Source organism: Malania oleifera, chromosome 7 (genome assembly GCF_029873635.1).
Source record: "Malania oleifera isolate guangnan ecotype guangnan chromosome 7, ASM2987363v1, whole genome shotgun sequence".
Classification (NCBI taxonomy): domain Eukaryota; kingdom Viridiplantae; phylum Streptophyta; class Magnoliopsida; order Santalales; family Ximeniaceae; genus Malania; species Malania oleifera.
The window spans coordinates 32,037,808-32,055,016 of NC_080423.1; the positions used below are offsets into that span (position 1 = coordinate 32,037,808).

A 17,209-nucleotide genomic window follows, 5' to 3' on the forward strand; every position below is an offset into this window, starting at 1 on the left:
TTAACAGATGTGAAAATATATGTTTACCCAGTACGATATGATGATGTTTATGGAGTTATGAAATGTACTATATACGTATAAATGCATTAAATATTCATGTTGCCACACAGCTGTATTTAGTTTATTTTCCCTTACTGAGAAGTGTCTCACCCCCAATATTATTACATTTTTCAGGAGTCCCTGAGAGACCGGCGGGTCAAGGCCGCCGTTGAGATTAGTGAGATTACCCCGTGAGGAGGGTAAGATTTTGTACTAGGGTTAGAATTATTTTGTATTTGACCCTAGAGATATTTTGATGTATGTGAGGATGTATAGAATGCTCTGGTATTATATTTTATGACGGGATGTTTGAGATTTTATGTGTACTGCTGCTAGGTTTTCCGCTGTGTATGATAGGTGTCCCCGCTACCCACGGGTTCGGGTTGACCATTTTATTTCATATGTGATATTTTATGTTAAGAAATTCAGGGACGTTACATTTAGATACTTAAGGGATACTACAAACTATGAAATTATATTCAGTAGACAACAGGGTGATCCTTCAATGGTAGGATACATAGATGCTGACTATGCAAGGGACTTAGATGACAGAAGTTCTACCACAGGGTACGTATTCACCCTTGTGGTAAGGCCTATTTGTTGGAGGTCCATGGTGCAATCACTTGTTGCTTTATCTACTACTGAATTGGAGTATATGACAGTGACTGAGGCTGCCAAGGAATTGTTGTGGCTTACATGATTGGTTAATGAGTTGAGTGTTCAGTAAGGTGGAGTTTAGCTGCATTGTGATAGTCATAATGCCATTTATTTAACAAAAGACCAAGTGTATCATGTGAGGACCAACCACATTGATGTACAGTTTCATAGGAACAGGGAATTGGTTGCTTCTGGTGAACTACAACTTAAGAAAGTTCACATGTTTGAGAATAAAACATATATGTTGACAAATCATGTTACCACGTATAAGTTGAAGCATTGCTTGGACTTGATCAATATCTCTAGTTGCTAGATGGGAGGTGTCCTAACCGACTGTCCCAGGTGGAGCTGTGAGTTATGCTTTTCAGGTAGAGTTTCAAGTTATGTTTCCATATTTCTCCTAAGGGGTAAATATTAGCCAAGGTGGAGATTTATGGAGTTTATGGCTCATATTGAGTGGTATGCATGCACAAGGAAAGCATAGTGAACAGTAACAAGGAAGCTAGATTGTAGGAAGATACTGTTGACGGTTTGGCCAATGGTTACATCAACGGTTTACCCTTGGGAGAAAACCATTAATGGTTTCACTCTGTGCATTTTAGTATTGGTATTAAATCGTTGACAGTTTTGCTGAAATCGTCAATGGTTTTGCTGAAACCATTGATGGTCTTGTTCAGCGCTGATTTCTAATTTTGAATTGGGAAGATTAGTAGGCTAGGGATTTGGAGGAAAAACCTCCAGGGATTACTACAAGGGTACTTTAGGAACTTTCTAAGGCCTTTGTACTTGTAAGGTTAGCATATAAACAAAAGTGTAATCCTAGTACGAAGATTAATAGTGAAAATTTAGCCATTTGCTCTCGTGGACGTAGGCACATTGCCAAACCACATAATCTCTTGTGTCATTGATTATTTGTTTTCCTTTATTATCTGTGTGTGATTGCATTTCCGTAATATTCATCATTGGTTGCTGTTGCAGACTCGTTTACCTTAAATAACATAGAAGAGTTCCTACCATTATTTAAAGTAACGAAGCCTACAAAAAGAGGCAGCTAAAAGACACTTATTTTAACCATACCACAGCTCTGGTGAATCAACTGCAACTAGATTTTCTCCACGAAGAAGGCGTTCATTTTTTTAAAAAATATTATTATTATTTTTTATATTATGTAGCAGTTGGGAGTTAGCGAGGGTTAGTGATCAGTGTCAGGTGTAGAAATTCATGCTAGAGGGAAGTCGTGTATTGGGTGTTGGAGCTCGGGTTATGTGGGTGAAGGGACCTTAAACCCATGTGATAGTTTGCTGCGGATGCGAGAGTCTGAGCTGTGGGGGTATGATGACCCAAACCTCTATGCCGGTTTGTTGCAGACGTGGGAGTCCAAGTCATGGGGGTACGATAACCTAAACCTCTGTGTCGGTTTGCTGTGGACATGAGAGTCCAAGTTGTGGGGGTACGATGACCTAAACCTCTGTGTCGATTTGCTATGGATATGGGAGTCCAAGCCGTGGGGATACGAAGACCCAAACCTTAGTGTTGGTTTACTGCAGACGTGCGAGTCCGAGCTATAGGGGTACGATGACCCAAACCTCTATGTCGGTTTGCTGCAGACGTGAGAGTTTGAGTTGTGGGGGTAATATGACCCAAACCTCTGTGTCAGTTTGCTACGGACGTGAGAGTCCGAGCTGTGGGGGTACGATGACCCAAACCTCTGCGTCGGTTTTCTGTGGACGTGGGAGTCCGAGCCATGGGGGTACGATGACCTAAACCTTTGTGTCGGTTTACTGCAGGCGTGGGATTCTGAGCCGTGGGGGTACAATGACCCAAACGTTTGTGTCAATTTTCTACGGACGTGAGAGTCCAAGCCATGGGGGTACGATGACCCAAACCTCTGTGTAGGTCTGTTGTAAACGTGGGAGTCCGAGTCATGGGGGTACAATGACCCAAACCTCCATGTCGATTTTCTGCAGGTGTGAGAGTCTGAGCCATAGGGGTACGATGATCCAAACCTTTGTGTAGGTTTGCTGTGGACGTGGAGAATCCGAGTCGTGGGGGTACGATGACCCAAACCTCTGTGTCAGCTTGCTGTGGACGTAGAGAATCTGAGCCGTGGGGGTACGATGACCCAAACCTCTGTGTCAGTTTGCTGCGGACATGGAGCCATGGGGGTACGATGACCCAGACCTCTATGTCGATTTGTTGCAGATGTGAGAGTCTGAGCCGTGGGGGTACGGTGACCCAAACCTCTGTGTTGGTTTGCTGCAGACGTGAGAGTCCAAGTCTTGGAGGTACGATGACCCAAACCTTTGTGTAGGTTTGCTACGGATGTGGAGAATCCGAGTCGTGGGGGTACGATGACCCAAACCTTTATGTCAGTTTGCTTTGGATGTGGAGAATCTGAGCCGTGGGGGTACGATGACCCAAACCTCTGTGTCGGTTTGCTACAGACGTGGAGAATTCAAGCTGTGGGGGTACGATGACCCAAACCTACATTTCAAAATGTGTTTAAGCATAGTTTGCAGTTTTAGGTTTGAAACATAGTTGACTCGCTGGGGAATATCAATCGAGGATGAAATCGTGAGATCCCTTTTTGGAAAGCCAATATTTCGAGAAAATGGTTACCCTATTGAGGGTGATCAATCAGGTGGTAAATCCCAATATTATTTTGGAAGATGTCCTCGAGCATTAGGTTCTAACTCCTTGAAAAAAATTGCTCTGCTGGGGATGATCAATCGGGAATGAAGTCCCGAGATTCTTTGAGTGTCTTTAGATTACCCGATTCAACAAATAATGCCTCAATTGGTTACTGGGGTCAGCTCCCCTAGTTTCAAGGTATGTCGATTTGCCCATGAGGTCTGCTGCCTCACGTTCAAAGTCTGTCAATCTCTGTCCGGGGTCAGTTGCCCCCATTTCAAATATCAGCAAGACAAGAATGGTTCAGTCAAAGATGCCCAAGGATTATTCAAAAGCTTGTTTCACAAGATGAGTATGAATGAATGCTTTTTTTTGGCTATGTGTATGCATGTTGCTAACTTGTGATGCTAGAATGTAGGGATATGTTGCTATATGTACATGATGCATGTTTCATGACATGAATGCAAGCCTCTATCCATAATGTGAATGCCTTTCCTCCAATGCATGAAATGCATGAGGATGCATAAATGCATAAGGGTGCATAACCTTTCTTTTTCCAATGCTCCTGTAATCGACCATCCAATCCCAGATCCTGGTCGTACGAGAACTGCCCCAGTTTCATTCATCTACTCACTGGTCACGACCCTGCTTTCGACTTCTATTATGTCATGAAAGCTCCTAAATTTGCTCCAATGGAACTCGAAAACTGACCCTATTCCGGTCCTCGGCCACTGATCTTGGATATGTTTTCATTTTGTGCTCTGATATGAGGGCATTGGGATCAGTTCAGACAAAACTCAACCCAAAATCAGTCCCAATTACTATTGTTTGTCACTGGCCTTGGCATCAAATTTGGTTTTGTCATGAGGGCTCCTGAATTGGCTCCACTAGCACTTAACACAAAGTTTGCCTTTTCTACATTTGTTTATTTGCTAGCCTTGGTTCTATTTTTAAACTCCAAATTGTTGTTGATCTGGACCACATTTCAAATTCCAAAAAGTGCTCGAAACCTATCCCGATGTTTACTTGCCACTGATCCTAGTCATCTTTCAAATTCACGGGCGCTCAAAGTTTGCCCTACTGTTTACTTGTTGCTGATTTTGGCCCAGCCATATGTACCATAGATGCCTGAAATCTGCCCTAGTATCTAAAACTCTTGATTCTTTTGAAAGTTGCACACAGCACCTCAATCTGGCATGTTTCCTAGTCTAGCCCTTATGGAGGGATCAGAAGGTTTATGCCAGAATTCCGTGAACTAGATTGGTTACCTCTTCCGCCTATGCTACAAAAGAGACGACCGCATGGTTGACGACCCCCAACTCTCTTGGAAATACAATGAGGCCATAAATGGCCAGGGCTAGCATATTGAAAAGGACCTCTTCTCTTTCTTCTTTTTCCATTAATCCCTTTAGATGTTGCCAACTGATTTTTGTCTCTTCTATCTATTGAATTTTGACCCCAATGACATTATGTAACTTTTTCACGAAAGATGTACTGAAAAAACCACTTAACACGGGTGCGGCTGTGAGCTAGGAGATTGAGAATTGACAAGTTGTAGCGATGTCCCAGACCCGCCAAACCACTTGACACGGGTGTAGCTGCGAACTGGGAAAAATGTTTGTGAATTTTGAAAAAGTATATTTTCATGGAAAAAACAATGTGTGATGGAGTCGCCACTAACCTTTGAAGTGTGGTTAGAACACTTGATTACTACCCAATTAAGGGTAGAATCAGTTTGCGTAACCAGAGTCGGGCTCTGGAGTACGGTTACGCGAGGGGAAGGTATTAGCACCCCTATGTGCCCGTCCTTACAAACGGTACCAGATTAATCGAAAATTATCCCAAAACAAATTTAATAAGCCTTAGAAAATTACTCCCTTTCAAAAATAAAAGAAATGCATAAAATAAAATACCATAAAGGTATTCCCTCAGAACCGGAGCATACCATACTCTGAAGAGGTCTGGAAAATTGAGAAAATATTTTACAAAAATGCACTCCCAGGGTTTCAAAATCTTTATAGAATTTTCTAAGAGAAAAGTAATATTCTGGGAGGTTTTTGGAATCTATTCGGGATGAAAACGGTTTCATGGGTCTAAAGAATATTTTTGTGATTTTTTTTTTCTAAGAGTGAAAACATTTTTGTGATTTTTTTTTTTAACTTCAAAATAGCACAAATAAAATTAAGACAAAAACCATGTAAATCAAACCTTGAAAACATTTTTGTGACTTTTCTAACCTTTTATGTTTTTTTGGATTTTGGTGCATTTGGGATTTATTCAAACTGAACCAGCTTAATCACGATTTAGAAGACTCGATCGATTTGGGGAGAAAGCCAGTCAAAGGGGAAGGGTCAACCAGTTTAAGGTCCGGTCCATACCAAATTATCATGCAATGCCTACTGGGTGCATGTGTTAGAGTGTGTTTTAGTGTGTGCATGCATGAATGTGCGCGTGCATTGAGGGTGTGTGTGCATGTGCATGAGCTATGTGTGTGTGTGTGTGTGTGTGTGTGTGTGTAAGTGTAAGTGTGTGTGCAAGTACATGGGTGTTATAGTGTACGTTGCATGCATGGTAGGCATGTATGTTTGTGTAAATGTTAGAATGTATGTATGAATGAAAGTGTATTTATGTGAGTGTATACATGCATGTGCATGCATGTATGTGTGTGTAAGCAGGAGGGTGTGAGAGTTCTTATGAATGAGCATATATGATGGAATTATTTTCAAAAGGGCTTAACATAGTTTTTGGAAATTTTCTCTTATTTTTCTAGATTTTTTGGAATTTTTACAAAATTTTATGAGTTTTTTTTTTATGGATTTTTGAAGCTTAAGGGAATTTATTAAAACTCAAAATAAAAGAAAATCAGGTAGAACCAATTTAAGGGAGGGGGCTGGACCGGTCCAGGAAAGACTGGTTTAAGACCAATCAAGGCCATAGCACCATGTGGTATCTTCTGGGTGGCTGGGAGTTATCAGATAGGGTTTCACAACACGGCATAATCTAGAGCGTCGAAGGGGAATCCTGATCCAGTGGCGGTAAAGAGGCCACGTAGGCCGTATGCATTAAAGGTGAGAGAGATGCCACATGGGGGCCGCTAGCTGGAGCGTTAAGGTCTGCCTTTCGAGCAGATCTTGATTGCCCAAAAATGCAGGGATCGAACGGCTCCTAGATCTTGCATCAGTTGGGCACGACTCTCGAGATAGGGCTCTCGTAGGGCTTGTTCACAACCATTGATGAAACGCTGGATCCAACGGCTAGAGGGGAATTGATACTGATGTGCGACAGTGGGACGATTCGAGCCATTGATGGAAGCAGTGATCCAATGGCAAAGATGAAAAGCATCCACCTAGCATTGATTGTTCGGCAAGCACGGACACGTGGTGACTTGCGAACGGGTGAGTAAGCCCTCATTAATGCCTCTTACATAAGGGAGGCTTGGACCATTGATGTGTGGAGGGATCGAACAGTTGGTGTGGACGTGCTGCCATGAGACGATCCAGACTGTTGAAGGAGGCAGGGACCTAATGGCTAGAGATAGAGTGACATGCCGCATTGATGGTGGAGGGGACAACGATTCCACGTGTCACCATGCGTTCAAGAGGGTCATGTGGGCATTGATTGTTGGGGATAGAGAAGTGACTGCGGCCGTTGAGGGGTCGTGTGCATGGAAGCTAGCAGCTGATGTGTCGCTTGGTGAGAGGGGAGTGTGGGCGCGTGTGAAGGGAGAGCACATCGGGTTTCATTGTGAGAGGATTGAGCAACTTTTATTGCTTCCTGCGCACGGGGATGCTAACCATTGATTCCTTGCAATGATCCAACAGTAGCGAGGGGCATGGTTCTAAACAGTTGATGTGGGTGAATCGTGAGCATTGGAGGCGATATGGATCCTGCAGTGATTAGAGAGTCACATGGGGTACTTTGATCGGATGAGTGAGGACTTGCCAACGTGTGCAAATGCTACTGAGGTATGGCTTGAGATATTTAACAAGAATTTTCATTTTGCCTCATTTTTGCATTCCCTTTCTCCCAAAGAAGCCCTCACTGTCCTTTCTTCTCTTTCTGTTCTTCCTTTCAAACAAAACCCTGGGGTTTCTTCTTTAGTCCCTTTTCATAAATCCTAAGCCATGCTTCGAATCCAAGTCTTTTAAAACTCCTTTGGTGCTCAACAACAAACCCTTGAATGGCTTGTATTCTTTACCCCCTCTTTCTCTGAGACTCTCTCACTCAGCTACCTAACCTGAAATTGAATCCCCTTCTCTCACTCTCTGTAGCTGATGCGAAAAGGAAACGTGGCTTAGATCTTGGTACTGCGCCACTGCTGATCCCTACCCTGTTGAGGTTTGAAGAACAGGAACCCTGGTTCAGGCCACCATCAGTTCGTCTGAACAATTTGGACCGTCGATGGTGTTTAAAGCGAGAGGCTCAAACTTGAACACCAAGGAGTGCAAGATAAGTGATTCTTTTTCTCCCTCTTTTTATTTTTGCCTACTTGAGTTGCTAGTGAGATTCAGTTTCTGTTTGTGTGATGGGGTCCTTTTTGCTATCAATGCGGATGACTGTTGTTCAGATCTGGGTGTCTGTGTGTGAGTCACTAAGTCTATTAGCGTTAGGGTTAGGTTTTAGGTTTCAGTGGTGGGGACGGGTCAACCCGTCCCTACCTAGGGAGTTGGGGTGAGTCAAACTGGGGTTGACTCATGCGAGTCAACTCGGGCGGGTTGAGTGCACCAGGGTTAGTCAGAGTGGGGTTGTGTCATATGACAGGCACATGCATGAAGTTGGGCCTCGGTTCTAAAGTTCAAGTGGACTTAGTCTAGAAATGGGCCCGTACTGGATTTAAAACAGCAGGCCAACCCACTACACAGAGCCCGATTAAATTTAAAAACGATCCAGCCCTCGGTTAAAAATGGACCCTATTTTTTTTTTTTTTAACTGAATGAGGCCTGAGTGTTTTGAAAATTCCACCGAGCCTCGAGGGTTTAGTTAAAATGGGCCTATGGTTTTTTTAAAAAAATGAAGTTGGCCTCTAGTGTTTTGAAATTTTTATTTTTAAAAAAAATGAACGGGTCGACATAAGGGTTTTGAAAGGGGGCTGGATCGGGTAACTCGAACCCGAAGGTAGGTTTGGGGTTATGGTTTAGGTCTTGTGAGTGTCTAGAGGATCTGAACCAAGGTTCAGGTTTGGGTTGGATAGTCGGGTTTGTGGGGGCTCCCTATCCCAACTCAGGAATTCAGGTTCAGACATGAACCTAAACTTGAGAGGAGGTACCTGCAGGTATATTTGTTCATACCACAATTTAATTTGAACAGAAAGTAAATGGCAAATTCAAACAGATTATACCTAAGGTCTTTCCCTTCTCCAGTCCTTCCTTCCTTCTTTCTGTATCTGGCTGGATGTTGGGTGGGGAACCAGCTCCTTGGCTCTGCTTCTGGGTCTCTAAACCTCGGTGGTTCGGGATTCAACCTCTGCTCTCCACGCCGTACAGTGCATAGTTCCTGCAATCAATTTAATAGAGTTTCCCCACTCTTAATTGCCTTCCCCTTTTTCTCTTAATTTTCACAAAGTGATTTTGTGCTTTTGTGATGTTTTGCTACAGTGGTGGGACTCCCTATTTATCGGGACTCCGGGAGTCCTTTGGCACCAAAATTGGTTTCTAGTATTCCCTTTAACAACCTATGTCAAGGAATAATTCCCTGCATGTCAAGGAATAATTCCCTGCACGTATGCTTGATTTCATGAATTTCTGATTTCTACTCCACCTTGTGTGCAACTGAATTGCCTAGGTGCATATTGGGACTTGCGGGCTTTTTGTGGGCTTCCATTTGCCAGCACAGGGATGGCGGGCATGGGATTTGTTATTTGCTTTTTTTGCTTTTGTATTTTCTTTTTCTGCAACTAATTAACTTTTGCTTTAATCTTCTATGTGCAGGTGGCTGAGGTGATCCATGTGTCAACCCCAGACTTGCGGGCTTTTTGGAGTGCTCCAGCTTGGCAAGCCCAGATTGGAGGATCTGGCATTTTAATTTTTTATTTTCCTTTTATTTATTGTAATTTCTACATGTACCCCCCTAAGTTGTCGATGATGCAACTATTATTTGTACAACTACTTTGTATGTACCTATTTTCACTTTCCTACATTTAATACTTTATTCTACCTTTTATGCTACTTTTGTATGCTTAAATGCCTATGTGTGCCTTTGTACACATGGGCTCCCTTTGCTGAACAACTGATGTCACAATAGTGTGGACCAATTTTGACCATTAATTTTGACTTCAGAGTTGACCATCTTTGGACACCAACAAAATGAAGAATATGAGTTTAATAACCCAATAGGACCTGTCCTAAAATTGAGACCCAATTTCAAAGTAGGTTAAGATTTTGAAAGCTTCAATCCCAACTTTGAGGATTCCCAGATTCATGGAAACTTAAAAGGACTCGGTTAACTAAACCAATTCTTAGTGGATGAGACCTAAACTTATTATGAAAAACACTGATTTTGGAATTAAAGGACCACACTTGATTTATTGTGAGAACTCTAAACTAAATTTGTGTTTTGAGATTAAAATTGAGAACTTGGAGAATGAGACCTGGACTTATCATGGAGAACAATAATTTCTAAAATTAAAGGACTTTAATGCCTAGCCTACAATGAGTTTGGTGACTACAAGGATCAACTAAGGAAAATTGGTTTTAAAACCAGCCAGGTTAGAGATATTCACTTAAGTGGACTCAATTCTCGATCTCCTCAGACTCAAACCTTAGTCCTTAAAGGGAGTTGATTTTGGGACTATGGGGTCCTACATGACAATTGAGGTTAGTTTAGCAACTAAAGGAGTTACCTAAAATTACCATTGACCTTTTTTACCTGAAGGCCTAAGACCTAGACTAAAAATTTACAAGACTCAACCCTAAACCACCTTTTTGATTTTTAAGACTTGGTTGAGATTGGACGAACTCGATTGAGGGATTAGGGTTTCAATTTCAAGACTCAAGGCTATTCGGGGCTCAAAGTCAACTCCTGTTTCGTTGGATTTCCTTGGAGAGATCCGGTTAAAATTGGGGTGTCGACATCTGTATTGCACGATTCGATCGATTTGTGTTTTTGTTGCGCATTGGTATTCTTTGCACAAAACTATATATCTAAAAAATTTAAAAGACATCTATATTTGTATTCTTTGGTACTCACAATTTACTTTCCTTTAAAATCATAGGACTGTGACTTAATCGATGTCATTTGGATCAACAAGCTTAAATTCCAAATATGGACTTGAAAAACTAATTCAACGCATAAAAAATATGTAAAACAACAAGAATGGAAGAATAATAGGATCATAAATTCATTAGGAATGACAAAGATACGTGGAACAATACTATTGCGTTTGAGCAAACAACACTTCAATTAATGCCACATTACACACCAGACAATCCTCGCAACACTTTACATACATATAGGTTGAGGTTGAATGAAATTTCATTCATGTAATAAACACAACTAAATATATGAAATAAAATACAACTTTTTCTAGGAAAAAAACTAAAAGCAACTAAATATATAAACCAATGAAAATTAAATAGAACTTTGGTTCAAATTTGTTGTACTTTGACACATGGAAGAGGCCTTTGGCTCATTAATAATGCATCAAGTGTTGTACTCCTTAATTATTATTTTTTTTTTAAGTCACTCTCTTCTTAACACATAGTTCTTTGAAGAAGCATAAAGTGGCAGAGATAAATAATTAAAATTGGGTTTAAAAATATGAATTTCAAACCTTTAATTTGAATTTATAAGGATAGGACCATCCATATAAATTTAAATTTAAGCCTCGGAATCTAAGCACGCAGGGCAAGTGTGCAATCACAGTAAGTCGTAATATTGAGCAAGCCATAGAAGTAAGCATTTAATCATTCAGCAGCCAACTTAATGACTTTCTTCCAAGCAAGCCTGCTTGAGATGTCCTCCCACCAGGAGTTGACGGCCTCCCTCTCCTTGATCAAGTGACCCATTCCAGCATCCTCGATGAGGTACCTGATTCCAGGAAGGTGGCTGAGATCGGCCAAGGTGAAGGAGTCTCCGGCGAGGTAGACACTCTCCGATAACCGTTGCTCATAGATGTCGAGCACCTTCTCCAGCTTGCACTCGCAGGAGTGGGCCAAGGCCAGGTCTCCTTGTTGACCCATTTGGGGGAGGATCACAAGTTGGAGCACTAGGGTGTAAACCAGATCGTTAAAATTATGGGCTTCGACTTCCAGCCATTGGTCCACTAGGGCCCTCTCCTCCACCGTTCTTCCAAGCAAGTTCGGGCCTCGCCCTGCGTGCTTTGCTGCGATATACCTTATGATTGCCCTTGACTCTGCAGTTAATATGTAATCCCAAGGATTTAAATTAAAAGATTGTGATGTGAAAAACAGCTTCATGGTTTGGACCATCAAAGGAATTAGAATTTCTTTTATTTTTGTTCTTTTAGTCACCAAAATTTAAAATAAACATCTAGAAAATTGTAAAAATTAGTTTTTTGTTTTCTAAATAATTTAAAAATATCGCATTTTTTTATTTTTTTAAAAAAAATTAGAAAATATCTTTAAAGAATTTATGCAAAATATTTTTTATTTTTTTATTTTTAGTTTTTATAAATAATTGCAAATATCAAACCAAATTTTTAATTTTTTTTTTTTTAGATTTTGAGAAACATTTTTCATTTTCAATGAATTATAAAAGTTTCATTTATCATTATTTTTTTATCAATTTTTGAACATTTAAATAGGCTTATTTTCCAACTTTCCTAAACAAATGTTGAATATATGAAAAACAAAGTTGACATTTAAATTTTTTTTAGAAAATAAAAAAAAATGTTTCCACATAAAAACCCAAAGGGCATGTTAAATTCTGAAGAATAATTTTATTTTATATTTCCAAAAATGATAATTTTCATGTTTTCAACATAAATTATTACTCAAAGAAAAATGGACCGGCAAAGAATTTTTGAAATTTGAAAAAACAAAGTAAAACTTAATTTTATAATTTCCAAAACAGAAAATAAAAATAATTTTTGTTTACTTTTTCCTTTTTATGTAAATATATAAAAATAAGGTGATATTTTTTATAATTATAATTTTTAAAAAAGTATTTTTTAACTTAAAATTAAATAGGCAGTTAGATTTGGGGCACAGAAATTTAAGATGAACGAAGAAGGTGAAACTCCAAAATAATATATGCAGAAGATGAAACAAAGTGGAGCGTACCGAAGAGCCTGAAATTCCCATCCTCAATGACAGGAACTTGTCCAAATGGCTAGAAAGGAGTTGAAAAGTTTCACGTTAGTACTAGAAAACGCGTGGAGTAACTGGAGAGTAGGCCGGGGAGGGGCGTGCAACCGCAGCCGCAGCCGCAGCCGCTGCCGCTGCAAGCTGCGGGGCAACAAAAGCAATATTGAGACAAGTCTCACCTGGCGAAGAAGAAAGTCAGGGCGTTTGTGGTGGCCGGCGTGAAGATCAACGTGGACAAGCTCGAAGTCTGCACCGAACTCAAGAAGGCAAGCCAAAACCCTCTGAGGGCAAGCGGCCTTAAGCGGACCATATACTTTCACCACCATCGTAGCTACCTACGCTTGAGTGCTTGACCTTGATTAGAATTAGTACTAGTCTAGTACTTGTACTGTAATTCTAGTCACCGGAGATTCAGGCAGCTCTTAAAATAAATTTGCAGGATCCAACCACGCCCCTTGTATATAGGAACAGAGGATGCATGCATTGACAAAAGGGACGGGGGTTGTCATGTGCGATTTTCCGCGATATCCCATTTCTTATCCTTTTGCGTGCAGTCTTACGTACCTTCGCATGGCGTCTCTGGGGGTTGTCACGTGCAGTCTCCCATCAACGCCCCGCCCCCGGTGAGTAACATGAGCCCACCCCCCACAGTGAGATTAGAATGTGCAAACTTGACTTCTTCTTCTTCTTCTTATTGTAAAATAGTATCAATTATTATCTTTATTATTATCACTATATATATATATATATATATATATATAATTTATTTATTTTTTTCTTCTCACCCCTTCTATCATTTCACATCAAATTCGTGGCCTAAGTTTATTGGATTTGGATAGGTTTTGATGTGTGTTAAGTGATGATAATTATAACTTTTAAGTTGAAATCAAACGAATTTGATCTCTTATTTTTATTACAGTTTATGGTAAATTTAGATGTTTCCTTTATGAGAATTGAGAATAATTATGCAAAACAATAAAAAAAAAAAGGGTAGTGAAGATTATTTTGTCCATATGCAAGGGAAATAGCAAATTAAGTACACACACATACTAGAACATGTGGGTTGTACATACAAATAGCTACTATATATGGATGTGTTGATGTGAAAATTGGCTCACACATACCAACAATAAATCTCTAAGGTATGATCTCTTGATAGTGGGGCCTTATTGGTATTTGGTAGTCCTATAGGAGGTGAACACATGGAGTGACGTTGGACTCTTGAAATATCCCTACGATACTTAGTCAATAAAATAATGAAAAATGAACCTCAAGAAATTGAAGGTGATTAGGGTTTCAAAATGCACTTACTTTGGTTATCGCCCCTCTTCCATTCTTATATGGAGGACGCTTATTGTGTAATGACCTGGAAAATTTTAACTATTTAAAATAATAAAGAAGATAATCAAAGGAAAAAAAGGAAAAGAAATTTTAAAAAGGAAACAAGTAGGCACTCATCGACGAACTTGATTTTCTCGCCAACGAGGGTTTACCAAGAGAGGTTCATATATTTCTGAATTTTGTTGATGAGCTCCCCGTTTCGTCCATGAACTGTGTTCTTGGGCTCGTCGACGAGTCTGAATGTCTCGTCGACGAGGCCACGTGGCAAGTTGCCTATAAATAGGTAAAAATCAAAAATTTTAGTGGAAGAATTCATTTCCTCTTTTGTTCCTCTTTCTAAAAACGGCCTCTCTGCCTTCTCTCTTCGAATCCGGCTCGGTTTTAGCCCGATTCGATGATCGGAAGCTACCACGAGACTCCTAGGAAAATTCTATGCAACATAGGCGGAACAGAATTTCGATTTGAGAAGTTTGAGAAACATCCCAAAATCAGGGTAAGTGAGATATTTTAGATTTTTATTATTATTTTGAAATATATGGAATCTAGGAAGCATTAAATGAGTGTTTTTCTGAGAGTTGAGTAAGTTGGGATTTTTGGAATTCAAGGTCTCGTGTTTGTTCGATTTTAGGCAAAATCCTGAAGAGCAGGTAAGGGGAAATACCTTATAACAACTTTTTATTAATTTTTTAACCGGTTAAATTTTGGGTATAAAATTTTATATACTTAGGTATAATATTTTGAACAGTACAGGTATTGAAACTATTGTTTTTGATTATATATTATATTGGGAAAAATCGTGTGGCATGAAAACAATTTTGATAATTAAATGGTTGCGAGTACTGCAGAATTATGTTTTATTGTGTGATTGTGAATATTGTTTGGGTTGGGAATTCTACTTGGTTGAAAATACTGGTTAATTGTAGATACCGCTTGATTGTGTATATTGTGGTAGATGCATGGTTGTGCTTGAGCTGTTGGTCTTGTTATTGATTTGTGTTGTGGTTCATGTAAATTGCAATATAACGTTAGCAGTGGTATGAGGAGGTCGTTATATCATACCTGATATAACCGTCATATAACGTTGGCAGTGGTGTGAAGAGGTCATTATGTGGGCATTTATATTGGGGGGTAAAACATTGATAGTGGTATGAGGAGTTTGTTTTACCTATTTACCATGAACAGTGTGGTATGTGTTGTAATATGTGTGATGATTAGTCCTGTGTGGACCGTGTAACCTGTTGGCCCTATTGGTCATACCCGATTTTGATAAGGACAAATACTCTTTGTATTTAATGGCTTTCAAGTTTGTGTGCAAGATTATATTGATATTCATGAACGGAATGCTTGTAAGAAATAAAGCTCAAAGACCCGGTCGACCGACGCCAGGTTTTAGGCATACTTAAAAATGCCTTTGAAAAAGACGCTAGGTCCCAACACTTGCACTTGTACCTTGGATAGGCCCCAATATCACATAATATATCAGGGGAATTAACTAAAGAAAAATTAGACTTAATTAAAAATTTTGTGAGAGGTTCGGCGACCGAACCTGTGGTGTTCAATACACCTCAGGTGCCCGAATCGCTGGGAAGTCAGCGGGTTGACCTGGTTTTAGGCGATCGAACCATAAATGAGCGTATCATCTCCAGGCAACCGAACTAGTGTCAGAGCACTTTTCATCAACCCAGGCGACCGAACCTCCACATTTAAAAAGGCATCGAGCCACCGAATTCAGCTTTGGGCACCCAAACCGCGGGCATAATATTTCTGACTTTTGTTCAGCCAACCGAACCTAAACATGGGCGACCGAACTTTTTAAAATGCGTTTTAGAGTTGAGTCTATTCGGGCGACCGAACTAAAGCTCAGCCACCTGAAACCTCTAGAGTTGCTTAGTATTTTACCATGGTTAAAATGCTTAAACAGGGTTAAAACTTTAAACTGGTTTTTAATCTTTTTTTTAATAATACCCTATATGTCCCCATGGTCATAATTTACCCATTCTCTATATATAAAGGCTCATTTGCAAAAATTAGTGGTGATTAGAAAATAGGATTAGTTAAAAACTCTCTCAAATTTCCTAAACCCTATTTGTTTATTCCAACCCTATAACACTCTAATACCTTCATTTTATTGAGAAATCTAGCCTTGTGAGTTTTTATTGTTTGTTATATTGTGCTAGAAACCCTCACTTGTATAATACACATTTGATTTTCATATTGAGGGTTGAGCTAGATTTTTCCCCCAATTTCATTTGATAAATCTTTGCTTGGGAAAAATCATATAGCTAAGTGAGTTTGCATTATCATTAGAATGCTCATTTAGGCTAATACTTTTGTGTGCAAAAATATTTTGCAAAGCTAGATTTCGAACAACTCTTGTGCTAGATACATTTGAGAAAATATTTTTGAGTTCGTTTGAATATTATTGCTGGTATCTTTGAAACACTAATCTGATATTGAGATTTGATATACTTTGCTTTCAAAGAATAGCCTGTTAGAACACTCTACGCATATTTGAGATTATACATCTTATTGAGTGTTGATTGCAGACGTAAAGTACCGAGCCTATAGTTCATACATATTGATGTGCACTGATTAATTTGTGCTAAATTGGTACATATTTGCTTGTGTAAGAAGCATCTGTTTGTACGAAATTTTTATATCTGTTGTATTCCAAGCGTGAGCTTGAAGAAGGAGACTAGCCCTGTTCAATAGTCCTGGATTGGCTTGGATCCAGTTAGAAAAGTTAGGTGCACCATCATGGTAAGGTGTAGGTTGAGGTTAGCCCTGCTAATTGACCTAGTTGTAACCGGTGCCGCTCCACCCGTTAAGTGAGCTTTAGTGGAATCCTCGGGCTGACGAGCTAGAGGCGGGAACGTAGGCATTATTGGCCAAACCCCGATAACATATCGTGTGTCTATTTATATTTTCATACTTTATATTTACCACAAGTGTATGTTATATTGTGAATGTTGCGCATGATTTAATTTTCGCATATCATTATCTACGCAATTGGTGTAAGATTAGAAAGACCCTAGGTTGTGTTATACAGCTATCTCGTTTAACCTGGGAGATAAATTTTAAAATTCCAATTCACCCCCCTCTTGGGAATACACCAAAGCTAACATAACTTATGTGGTTGATAGTCCTGTGTGGACTAGCCCTGTATGGACGTGTATGTTGTATGTATGATAGTCCTGTGTGGACCATTCCTGTGTGGACATGTATTTTATATGGATAAGAGTCATGTGTGGACATTATATTCTGTGTGGATATGGACC

The 17,209-nt window shown here is 39.8% G+C and overlaps 1 protein-coding gene and 1 long non-coding RNA gene across 2 annotated transcripts; one reads left to right on the forward strand and one right to left on the reverse strand.

Annotated features, from left to right (window-relative positions):
- Positions 1 to 6,786: 6,786 nt before the first annotated feature.
- On the forward strand, positions 6,787 to 9,462 carry LOC131159892 (uncharacterized). The gene is made up of 3 exons (XR_009137881.1): positions 6,787 to 7,292; positions 7,599 to 7,780; positions 9,255 to 9,462. It is a non-coding gene; the product is annotated as an uncharacterized LOC131159892 (long non-coding RNA).
- Positions 9,463 to 11,228: 1,766 nt separating this feature from the next.
- LOC131160080 (glutathione S-transferase F11) lies at positions 11,229 to 12,916 on the reverse strand. The gene is made up of 3 exons (XM_058115401.1): positions 12,770 to 12,916; positions 12,567 to 12,615; positions 11,229 to 11,677 (listed from the first exon to the last, which is right to left on the reverse strand). The coding sequence occupies exons 1-3, from the start codon at positions 12,914 to 12,916 to the stop codon at positions 11,229 to 11,231; spliced, it is 645 nt and encodes a 214-aa protein (XP_057971384.1).
- Between the last annotated feature and the right edge of the window lie 4,293 nt (positions 12,917 to 17,209).